Raw genomic sequence first — 12,733 nt, 5'->3', positions numbered from 1 at the left:
CACACACACACACACACACACACACACACACACACACACACACACACTGGCAATGTCTGCTTAACATCTGTTGATTGAGAAGATAGATCATGACAAAGGGCCGCTAGGAATCCATTAATGTTATCAAATGAACTTGTATTTGATTAACACGACAGCATCACCAGCATGTGAGAAGCATCCCTTCTCCACTCTTGGGCAGACAGCGCAGGTACCCATGGGTGCTCAGTGACACTGGACTGGGGAGCGGCATCTGGGGAATGCACACCCCACAGGCCAGGAAGCACATGGAGCCCGAGCTCCCATTCCTGCACCCCCAAACTCACTTCCCCCAGCTCCCTGCACCCCACACTTCCACACACACCACGTGGTTCATGTTCCTGAAATCCGTCCTCATTCCCTCTGCTGAGAACCCACTTCCCTCCCCCTCCCCAGCCCCACTCCATCCTGATGCTCTGTCCCCCAGTTCCTGCCTCAGCTTGGGTCCCACTTCCTCCAGGAAGCCTTCCTTGATCTCCCAGGCTAGATGTCCTTGTGGTTCCTATATCTCTCTCCGTCACTGTACCCTGGGACTCTCTGCAATTCTGTCTCCCCCAGCGGATGTGAGCTCCTCCAGGGTGGATCCTGGGACTTATTCACTGTGTCTCCAATACCGAGCATGGCTTATTGGACACACAGGTAGCAAAGTATAACAGTCAGGTAGCCAGCCTCGGAGCCTGGCAGACCTGTGTGCATCCTGGTTCAGCCGCTTCCTGGTTGTGCCCCGTGCCTGTGTGTGACGAGGGGATTCCGGTGGTGCCAGTCTCAAAGGGTGAATGGGGCCTCATTGTTAAGCTGCAGAGGAAGGCCTTGCACACAGTCGGTGCTCAGTGACAGTACCTACTGCTGGCATCAGCGACCCAACTGTCACCGTCACCCAGTGGCACCAAACCCCCTCAGCCTCGACTCCCTCTCAGAGGGGCTCACAGGAAGATCATGGTCTTTGTTGCCAAAAAGAACACCGTACACTCAGCACTGTGTAAAGGGCACAGGGTTTGCAGCTGCACGGACGTGGCTCCAAATCCCCACCTGCCTTGCACCACTGGGAGGCCCTGAGCCAGTCACTCGCCCCTTGGAGCCTCAGTCTAGTCACCTGTGAAATGGGGAAAACAATGGCTGGCAGGATTGAAATGTGTGCAAAGCCTGTGGCACAGTACCAGCCGCCGACACAGCCAACAGCCTGGTCAACACCCCTACTGACAGCACACGGGGCCCAGTCAAAGGAGCTGCATGGCCTCAAAAGGGTCGTCCCTCAGTGACCCAGCAAGAGAGGAGGACACTCCAGGTGAGCAACAAACCCGCTGCATCCAAGCTGCGGGGTGGAGCTGGGTGGCTGGACCCCGGAGTGATCATCCCCTGTTTGCCAGGCACTGGGAGAGGCACGGACCCCAGGACCACCACAGCTGGGCCAGGCAGGCAGGGGCTGCCTGAGGGCTCGAGGGACGCCCCGGGCACTGGTGTGAACCCAGGCCTCCCCTCCTGGTGCTGGCAGCGATGCCCAGCAGAAAAGTGACCCAGGAGGAGCCCAGGGAGGAAAAGGCAACGTGGGCGCTGAGGGCAGCCGGCCTGGGGGTCAGGGGCAAGGCTGGAACCCAGGTCTGCACTCGCTGGCTCTGTCCTCGCCCGAAGCACAGACAGGCCCCCGCTGCGGGGCTGTGGCCGGACTTGTGCTCAACGTGCCGGCTGCATCGGAATGCCGGGGAATGGAAAGTTCCTCCCACTGACTCCTCTCTCCTCCTCGCGCTGCTTGTCAAGAGCCCCCTTAGGATTTAGCCAGCGCGAATCCATCTCGCCCAAATGCCTTTTCAGTGTGGGCATGAAAGCAGAGCTCGTTTGCTGGCTTTCTGTATGAGCTGGAATCACTCCTTACAGCCTTTCAGCGATAGTGAACTGACGGGAATTCTAAACTGATTCCAACCAAAGGACGCTGTGATAAAGCTAAATCTATCTCAGTACAAATTGCATGTCAGAAGTTGATTAAAAAGCCACCTCTATCCAGCTCCACGGCTTGGGGCAGGGACAACCTTGGGACTCTGTCCTCCGGGCAGGTTGGCAGAGGTCCAATGTGAACCCTACGGGCCAGTCTTGGTTTCAGGCAAACAGCCTGGAGACACGCTTGCCGAGTGTGAGTCTCCCCTCGTCCCGTCTGCCCCTGCCCTGAAACCATCTGCAGCTTGCGGCTGCAGAATCCCCCCTCCCAGAAACCTCCCCAGTGAGAAAGCTGACTCGGCTGCCAACTCGGAGGAGGGGGCGCCTCGGGGTAATGCAACAGAGAAACACACCTGTTTCGAGGTCTGTCAGGCGCAGGGCGGAGTCGAAGCCACCACTGAGGATGTGCCGGCCGCAGGGGGACCACCGGGCGGCCCGCACTGCCTCACTGTGCAGGGAGTAGGTCTGCAAGCAGCTTCCCGAGTCCACGGCGTTCCACACCTACGAGGCAAACACAGCGCCAGATGTCACGAGCGGGGGCCTGAACCTGGGGGCTCAGCTCAGGCCCTGTGCACGGGGAAAAGGCTCTCACAGTAGAACTAGATTCCCAATATTTTACCATCAAAGCAATATCTAGATGTCAAACTTCTCTTCGTGGAAATGTAATAAGGCCTTGGGACTGGCAAGTCGAGGGGGAGACTTTCACAAAATTTTTTCTGGGGGTTAAGGGAGCTCACAAGGAAACAGCATGTCCTGTGTTCTGCCGCTCACCTGCCCAGCCCTTCACACCTGCTCACCACCAAAAAGTTCCAGCCCAGCCTCACCTGCACCTCTGACATGTGTCCTCCGAGACAGGACTTTCTGAGACCTGTAGTGGATGCCGCGCCAGGCCAGGCTACCTGCACGGGTCCCGCTTTAAGACTAAGATCCAAAATAGAGTCTGCCACAGCTGTGTTTGCAACCAGGCAGAGCAGATCTCCGCCCGAGGGGCAAGCTGGCCTTTTTTCTGGGAGAGAAAGTACTGCCCCTCACTCCCCCCTGCTTTCCCTGGGGAGTGAGGCTTGTGGCAGAAAGCCCTATGTACACTTAATGACCTCTGAAATGTGTTTTTAGGCCCTCAAGTATAGAACTGTACATTCCAAGGGCCAGGACCACTTGTGCATGAAAGGGCTGCGTTCGGCTTCCCACCAGCTCTCCCAGGAAACTCTGCCGACCACCACACACCCCAGGGAAAGGCCGGCAGGCGAGGAGCCCAACCAGGCTGGCCCAGGGCCTGGCACACGGAGGTGCTCAGCAGTGCTACTGTCCTCCCTTGGTGTCACTGCAAGAAGAAAGGGAGGCTCTCACCTACCATCCAAGGTGGGTCAGAGGACTGAACACAAGAAGCAGGAAGGCACCTACAGGGCTTCCTGTGTGATGCTTCGGCTTGCCAGCCTTGTGACCTGGCTGAAGCTTGGCCTCTTCAGGCCTCAGTCTCCTCCTCCATATAATGGGGATAAGAAGAGCCCCGTCCTAAGGGCAGTGGTGAGGAATGAGTGAGGGCTGGGCACACCGCACCGTAGCTGGAGCACAGCAGGAGCCACGGCGCCGGAGGCTGTGCTTCTTGAGGCATGTAGTGCATGCGGTTCTTAACAGCAGGATTCCCTGACCCTCTCTTATTTCCTTAATAAGAGTAAACCCAAAGCGTGCCCACACAGATCCACAAACTGGATGTGAGAGATAACCTCCCCTTTCAAGATGAGAAAATTCACCCCACCGCATCCTGAAGTTTCTCAAAATGCACAGGATCAGAGCTCTGAAAGCGTATTTCCCGGGCATATGGAAATGTCTAAGATTAAGAAAACAAGAGGTCAAGGGTAGCCTTGAAAGAATGGTAAGAGAGCTCAGTTCCTTTCTTCCTAATTAGGGGTCAACAGCTGGGGTTTCAGACTGAAAAGCAGAAAGTAGCAACATTTACATTTAGAAATACGAACAGAGATCACAGAGGAAAGAGCCAGAAGGCTTCAAAGTGAAGTGAGAACTCATGGCAGAAACGCAGAGCACGGGGAGCTGCTGTTTTCTCAAAACTGTGTGCAAGTATGACTTTAAAGGAAAAAAATAAAGTCAAACGAATGAACTAGATCTACAGGGTTAACTTGGCTAAACAGTGAAAAGATAATATTGAATACATAAGACAAGCTGCATATATGCAGTACGATGCCATCTAAGTTTTAAAAACACGTGGAACACCACCTCACACCCAGCAGAATGGCTTCTATCAGAAAAAAAAAAAGAAGAAGAAGAAGATATGTGTTGGCAAGGAGGTGGAGAAATCAGAACCTTTGTACATTGTTAGTGGGAAGGCAAAATGGTCCAGCCACTAGAGAAAACAGCACAGCAGAACCTCAAAACATTAAGCATAGACTTACAGTATGATCCAGCAATTCCACTTGTGTGTATGTGCTCAAAAAATTAAAACCAGGATCTCAAAGAGATATCTGTATCCCAATGTTCACAGCTGCATTAGTCACAACAGTGAAAATGTGGAGGCAACCCAAGTGCCCACGGATGGATAGATGGATAAACAAAATGTGACAGATAGATAGATAGATATACACAGTGGAATATTACTGTCTTAAGAAGAAATGAAATTCTGACACAACCCACCACATGGATAAACCTTGAAGACAACACGCTAAGTGAAATAAGCCACTCACAAAAAGACAGAAAGTATAATTCCACATATGTGGGGTCCCTAGAGTAGTCAAAATCATAGACGTAGAAAGTAGAACGGTGGTTACCAGGGGCTGCGGGGAGGGGGAAATGGAGACTTTTTAATGGGGACAGAGTTTCAGTTTTGCAAGATGAAGAGTTCTGCAGATGGATGGTGATGACGGCTGCACAACTATGAACGAATGTACTTAATGCCGCTGAACCTACACTTAAAAATGGCTACGCTGGTAAGCCTTATGTGTATTTCACCACAATTTTAAAAACACACATGAAGCAAAACTCTATCATGTTTCTTTGTGTACTTGTAGTCAGACTATAAAAAATATGCTTGGAGAGGGGAGAGGGAGAGGGGCAGGGTTGGGGGATGGGAGCTGTGAACACTACACTGTATTTCCCCTAAAGAGAGGCAAAGAGAGCGTGAGAGGGCTTCCCTGGTGGCACAGTGGTTGGGAGTCCGCCTGCCGATGCAGGGGACACGGGTTCGTGCCCCGGTCCGGGAAGATCCCACATGCCGCGGAGCGGCTGGGCCCGTGAGCCATGGCCGCTGAGCCTGCACGTCCGGAGCCTGTGCTCCGCAGCGGGAGAGGCCACAGCAGTGAGAGGCCCGCGTACAGAAAAAAAAAAAAAAAAAAGAGAGCGTGAGAAAATGAATGTGCTCCAAAGCAAATATGCCCAAATGTCCCCATCTATTAAACTCATTCATTTAATCATTCATTCAGCAAACACTTCCTGGGTACCTGCTATCAGCCAGGTGTTGGGAAAGGAGGAGAAGGAGGTGGTGGGGGACGAGGAGGGGGTGGCTCATAACCCTAATCAAAGACAGAGGAAAAAAGAGACCTTAAACCCTGTGGCACCAAGGCCAAAAGCAGCAACCAGAGAGGTCTGAATTCTTGGCCACGGCCTCCTAAATCAGCCGTGGAAACATGTTTAAGGAAATCCATCAATCCGTAAATTATCCAATAACTCCCCTCTGAAATGAAAAATGCATACTTGGCTCTCCTGGTTGATATATACACAACGATAGCATCAGAATCAATGCACCCCAGTCAGCCACTTCTCAAAGTACCCAGGGTGAGGGAGAGAAGAATCTTTGCTAATCGCTCTCCCTAATTGAATTTAATGTTTGCTGTCAGGTTTTAAAGATTAATTCCCAAACACCGCGCAGCCTGAAGTGTGTACCTTTTTTCAATTAAGTAATTAGAGAGCCCAATCTGCCTTCATGGAATTAAGGAGTTAAGTCTTCTGTCACATGTGCTAAGATGACTTGCTGTATTAACTGGAGACATTCTACGTGTCCGACAAAAGTCAGATTTAGAAAGAACATGGCAAGCGAAATGTGGTGCAGGTGCACGTTCACTGCAGTTTCCGTGTTCTGCTTACTGAGACATGGCCCCACCAGGAGTTCCTAACAGTCTCTCAAGACCTATAGCTGTAGCCACGGGTCACCTTCTCTCTGCCTACCTGCCTGACTTTTGTTTTTTATTGGGTTGGCCAAAAGGTTTGTTCAGCTTTTTCCATAAGATGGCTGTAGTAGCACTTAGTTGTTTTTAACTTCATTCAAAACGATTTTGTTAGATTGTATGTGACAGCTGTCATATCAGCATGCATTTAAAAAAAAGACTTATCGACACATGCACCCCAATGTTCACTGCAGCACTATTTACAATAGCCAGGTCATGGAAGCAACCTAAATGCCCACTGACAGACGAATGGATAAAGAAGATATGGTACAATGGAATATTATTCAGCCATAAAAAGGAATGAAATTGGGTCATTTGTAGAGACGTGGATGGACCTAGAGACTGTCATACAGAGTGAAGTAAGTCAGAAAGAGAAAAACAAATATCGTATATTAACACATATATGTGGAATCTAGAAAAACGGTACAGATGAACTGGTTTGCAAGGCAGAAACAGAGACACAGACATAGAGAACAAATGTATGGACACCAAGGAGGGAAAGGGGGGGTGGGATGAACTGGGAGATTGGGATTGACATATATACACTAATATGTATACAACAGATAACTGATGAGAACCTGCTGTATAGCACAGGGAACTCTACTTCACTTCGCTGTACAGTAGAAACTAACACAACATTGTAAAACAGCTATACCCCAATAAAAATAAATAAATACATCAAAACTGGTGAATTTTTGTGTTGCCATTTTAATATTGAAGATGGAAGAAAGAAAGCAACATTTTCGGCATACTATGCTTTATTATTTTAAGAAAGGTAAAAATGCAACTGAAACACTAAAAAAGATTTGTGCGGTGTATGGAGATGATGCTCTGACTGATTGAACATGTCAAAAGTGGTTTGCAAAGTTTCATGCTGGAGATTTCTCGCTGGACGATGCTCCATGGTCAGGCAGACCCGTTGAAGTTGATATCAATCAAATCGAGACATTAATTGAGAACCACTCAGGAGATAGCTGACATACTCAAAATATCCAACTCATGCGTTGACAATCATTCGCAACAGCTTGGTTATGTTCATCACTTTAATGTTTGGGTTCCACATAAGTTATGTGAAAAAAACCTTCTTGACTGCATTTCCACATGTGATTCTCTACTTAAACATAACGAAAATGTTCCGTTTTTAAAACAAATTGTGATGGGCGATGAAAAGTGGATACTGTACAATGATGTGGAACAGAAGAGATCGTGGGGCAAGTGAAATGAACCACCACCAACCACACCAAAGGCCGGTCTTCATCCAAAGAAGGTGATGTTGTGTATATTGTGGGGTTAGAAGGGAGCCCTCTATTACGAGCTCCTTCCAGAAAACCAAACGATTAATTCCAACAAGTGCTGCTCCCAGTTAGACCAACTGAAAGCAGCACTTGACGAAAAGCGTCCAGAATTAGTCAACAGAAAATGCATAATCTTCCATCAGGATAACGCAAGACCACATGTTTTTTGATGACCAGGCAAAAACTGTTACCGCTTGGCTGGGAAGTTCTGATTCATCCGCCGTACTCACCAGATATTGCACCTTTGGATTTCCATTTATTTCAGTCTTTACAAAATTCTCTTAAGGGAAAATATTTCAATTCCCTAGAAGATTGTAAAAGGCACCTGGAACAGTTCTTTGCTCAAAAAGATAAAAAAGTTTTAAGAAGATGGAATTATGAAGTTGCCTAAAAAATGGCAGAAGGTAGTGGAACAAAAGGGTGAATATGTTGCTCAATAAAGTTCTTGGTGAAAATGAAAAATGTGTCTTTTATTTTTCCTTAAAAGCCGAAGGCACTTTTTGGCCAACCCAATATTATAAAACAAATACAATCTCTGTAAAAAATACTCAAATTATACAAAAGTGCAAAAAGTAAAACCCCATAGGAATCAACAACACGATGGCTGTTTCTCTGATTACATTGTAAATAAGTGTTCTGCAAAAAAATTTTCAAAACAAACAAAAAAAAACCCAGAAAAACACAAAGAAGAAAATAAGAAGCAGCTATCATCCCACTACCTGGAGATAATAGCTGTCAGACTTCTGGGTGAATCTTTGCCTCCCGTTTGGCCCTGTCCTGCCAGCTTCTGCCTCACGGACCCTCCTAGTTCAGTCCCAGCTCATGGACTCCTGTTTATCCTCGACAGTCTCTGCTGTCCCAGGATATCATTCTAGAGACTGCTGTCAGGCTTGCACAGCTTAGCACAAGCCTGTGCACCCAATGCCCAAGCCTTCATCAGGCCATTTACCTGCAAAAGTTTTGGGAATCCTTCAGGGTGTGTGCGTATTCAAGGGCTGGAATTGCGTTGAATCCACAGACCAATTTGGGGAGATGTCCTAACAATACTGAGTCTTCTGATGCATGAACAGGATATCTCTCTCTTTTTATCCATATTTAGGTCTTTAATTTCTCTAAGCAATGGTTTATAGTTTTTTGATGCAAAAATCTTGCACAACTTTTGTCAAATGTATCCCTATGTTTTTCATGTTGTGATGATATTGTAAATACTATTTAAAATTTTTTAATTTCAGGTTCTTTTCTAATGTAGAAATACAATTAATTTTCTACATTGACCTTGAATTTGGCAAACTTGCTAAACTATTAGTTCTAAAGGGGTTTTTTTTTGTAGATTCAGAAGAGTTTTCTACATAGACAATCACATATGTGAACAAAAACAAGTTCACTTCCTCCTTTCCAATCCAGATACCTTTTATTTCTTTTTCTTGCCTTATTGCACAGGCTATAATCCCCAGAACAATGCTGAATAGACACGGTGTGAGTGAACACCCCTGCCTTGTTCCTGACCTCATGGGGAAAGCAGTCAGTCTTTTACACAGTTAAGTAAGATGCTAGAGGTTATGTTTTCATAAATGCTCCTTAACAGTTTGAGAAAATTATCTTCTATTTCCAGTTTGCTGAAAGTTTTTATCAGGAATGAAAGCTGGATATTGTCAAAAGCTCTTTCTATATCTCTTGAGATGATCATCATATGGTTCTTCTTTTATAGTTCATCAATAGGCTGTATTATATTAATTGATTTTCAAACATTAAGCTAAACTTGAATTCCTGGGACAGATCCTACTTAGTCATGACATATAAATAAATAAATAAATAAATAAATAAATGTTGGATTGATTTGCTAAATCTTACTTCTTCTCTTGGTTTGGTACCACAGTAATGGTGGCCTCACAGAACAAGTTGGGAAGTGCTTCCTCCTCTTTGATTTTCTGGAGGAGTTTGAAAAGAATTGTGTATTAATTTTCTAGGGCTGCCATAACAAAATACCACAAACTGGCTGGTTTAAACAATAGATACGTATTCTCTCGTGGTTCTGGAAGTCAAACGTCAGAAATCGAGGCAGGATTGGTTCCTTCTGAGGGCTGTGAGGGAAGGATCTGTTCCAGACCTCTCTTCTTGACTTGTAGATGGCTGTCTTCACACTCACATGGTGTTCTCCTTCTATGCCTGTCTGTCTTCATATATCCCCTTTTTATGAAAACACAGGGACTTCCCTGGTGGTGCAGTGGTTAAGAATCCACCTGTCAATGCAGGGGACACGGGTTCAAGCCCTGGTCCGGGAAGATCCCGCATGCCAAAGAGCAGCTAAGCCCATGCGTCACAACTGCTGAGCATGCATTATAGAGCCCAAGAGCCACAACTACTGAAGCCCTCATACCTGGAGCTTGTGCTCTGCAAGAGGAGAAGCCACTGCAATGAGAAGCCTGCTCACCACAACGAAGAGTGGTGAGCAGTCTTCTGCTCACCTGCTCACCACAACTAGAGAAAACCCACACGCAGCAACGAAGACCCAACGCAGCCAAAAATAAATAAATAAATGAATTTATTTTAAAAAAAGAAAAGAAAATGAAAGTCATACTGGATTAGGGTCCATCCTAAAGACTTCATTTTAACTTGAATATCTCTATAAAGATCCCATCTCCAGGGCTTCCCTAGTGGCACAGTGGTTGAGAGTCCGCCTGCCGATGCAGGGGACATGGGTTCGTGCCCCGGTCCGGGAAGATCCCACGTGCCGCAGAGCAGCTGGGCCTGTGAGCCATGGCCGCTGAGCCTGTGCATCTGGAGCCTGTGCTCCACAGCGGGAGAGGCCGCAGAGGTGAGAGGCCCGTGTACCGCAAAAAAAAAAAAAAAAAAAAAAAAAAGATCCCATCTCCAAATAAAGACATATTCTGAGGCACTGGGGGTTAGGACTTAGAAATACAAATTTTGAGAGAGACACAATTCAACCCATAACAAATTGGTCCTATTTCTTACTTAAATGTTCGGTAAAATTCACTAGTGAAGTTTTGGGGCATGGAGTTTTCTTTATGCGAAGGCTTTTAACTATGAATTCAAATTCTTTAATAGAGACAAGGCTTTGGAGTTATCTAATTTTGTCAGTGAGCTTTTATTGCTTGAGTCTCTCAAGGGATTTATCCAGGTCATCTAAGTTGTAGAATTCATTGACAGAAAGCTGATCATAGTATTACCTTAGTACTCTCTTAATATCTTTAGAATTTGTAATTAAGTCACTTCTCTTATTCCTAATATTGGTAACTTGTATGTTTTCTCTTTATTCCTGATGAGTGGCTAAAGGTTTATCACTTTCACTGATCTCAAAGAACCAGCCTTTGGCACCACTGACTTTTCTCTACTGTTTATCTGTTTTCTCTTTCAATTATTTCTGCTTTTTCTTTATCTCCTCTCTTTTGCTTACTTTGGGTTGTATTTGCTTTTCTTTCTTTTGTATGTAAAGTGGAAGCTAAGATCATTGATTTGAAATTTTCTTCTTTAATATAGGCATTAATGCTATAAATTACCATCTGAGAACTACTCTAGCTACATTCCACAAAATTTTATATGTTGTGTTTTCATTTGCATTTGGTTCAAAATACATTCTAATATCCCTATCAGTTTCTCCCTGAACCCAGAGGTTAACTACAAGTGTGCTGTCTAGTTTCCAAATATTTGGGATATCTGTCATTGATTTTTAATTTAATCTTATCACCATTAGAGAATATACTTTGAATAATTTCAATCCTTTTAAATTTACTGAGCCTTGTTTTATGGCCTAGAATATGGTCTATCTTGGTAAACATTCCATGTACCCTTGAAAAGAATGTGTGTTCTGCTGTTGTTACATGGAGTGTTCTATCAATGCCAATTAGGCCAAGTTGGTGATAGTGTTGTTCAAGTCTTCTATACCTTTACTGATTTTCTGTCTACTTGATCTATTGATTATGGAAAAAATGGTGTTGAAAGCTCCAACTATAATTGTATATATGATTATTTCTCCATGCAGTTCTATCAGCTTTGCCTCATGTATTTTAAAGCTCTCTTATTAGATGTATACATATTTATGCCCTTAATGTTTATGTGCCCAAAGTATCTAGTGTTATGTCCTTTGATGAATTGACCCCTTTCTCATTATAAGATGTCTCTCTTTATCCCTGCTAATATTCTTTGCTCTGAAATCTACTTTGTCTAATATTAATATGGCCACTCTTTTTTTTAATTACTATTAGTATGGTATATCTTCTTCCATCCTTTTACATTTAACCTTTGGTGTCTTTTCATTTAAGGTTTCTTGCAGGTATTGTATAATTGGGTCCTGCCTTTTTATCCAACCTAACAAACTTTGTCTTTTTTTTAAATTTTATTTATTTTGGCTGTGTTGGGTCTTCGTTGCTGCATGCAGGCTTCCTCTAGTTGCTGTGAGCAGAGGCTACTCTTTGTTGCAGTATGCGGGCTTCTCATTGCAGTGGCTTCTCTTGTTGTGGAGCACGGGCTCTAGGCGCGCGGGCTCAGTAGTTGTGGCTCGGGGGCTCTAGAGCTCAGGCTCAGTAGTTGTGGTGCACAGGCTTAGGTGCTCCATGGCATGTGGGATCTTCCCGGACCAGGGCTTGAACCCGTGTCCCCTGCATTGGCAGGTGGATTCTTAACCACTGCGCCACCAGGGAAGCCCTCAGCCTTTATTTCTTTAAATAATTTTTTCTGTTCTCTCTTCCTCTGAAGACTCCAATTTCACGTATCTTGGGTAAGCTTGAAGTTATCTCACAGCTCACGGTGCTCTGTTTATTTTTTTCCCAAGCTTTTTACTCTCTGTGCTGCATTTTAGATAGCTTCTATAACTATGTCTTCAAATTTGCTAACCTTTTCTTTTACAGTTTATGATCTGCAATTAATTCCATCTAGTGTAGTTTTCATCCAAAACATTTTTTTTTCACCTCTAGAGTTCGATTTGGACCTTTCTTCTGTCTTCCATGTCTCTCCTTATTGTGTTCATACTTTTCTCCACCTCTTTGTATATATAGGGCATATTTATAACAGCTGGTATAACGTTATTTACTAATTGTATCATCTTGCCATTTCTAGGTATGTTTCTATTTATTGATTTTTCTTCTCATCATGGTTCAGATTTTTCTTCTTCTTTCACATGCCTTTGTAATCTTTGTTTGGAAGCAAGACACAGTGAATTTTACTTTAGTGGATTTTTAAAAAAATTTTTGTATTCCTATAATAGTCTTGAGGTTTGTTCTGGGACACAATTAAATTACTTGGAAACAGTTCACTTCTTGCCAGGATAGTCTCTAAGCTTTGATA

At 45.0% G+C, this 12,733-nt stretch overlaps 1 protein-coding gene across 2 annotated transcripts in view; it reads right to left on the bottom strand.

Moving 5' to 3' along the window:
* The window catches only part of WDR25 (WD repeat domain 25), a 144,478-nt gene that overhangs the window by 57,809 nt on the left and 73,936 nt on the right, over positions 1–12,733 (bottom strand). For both annotated transcript variants that reach the window (XM_029236563.1, XM_029236564.1), the window contains exon 3: positions 2,319–2,466. In XM_029236563.1, coding sequence (XP_029092396.1) covers positions 2,319–2,466 — 148 coding nt within the window. The remainder of the gene's footprint in view (positions 1–2,318; positions 2,467–12,733) is intronic.

Source organism: Monodon monoceros, unplaced genomic scaffold (genome assembly GCF_005190385.1).
Source record: "Monodon monoceros isolate NGI ecotype Baffin Bay Population unplaced genomic scaffold, NGI_Narwhal_1 Super_Scaffold_21, whole genome shotgun sequence".
NCBI lineage: Eukaryota > Metazoa > Chordata > Mammalia > Artiodactyla > Monodontidae > Monodon > Monodon monoceros.
Note: the sequence above shows the minus strand (reverse complement) of the source record. Positions and strands in the feature narration are given on the sequence as shown.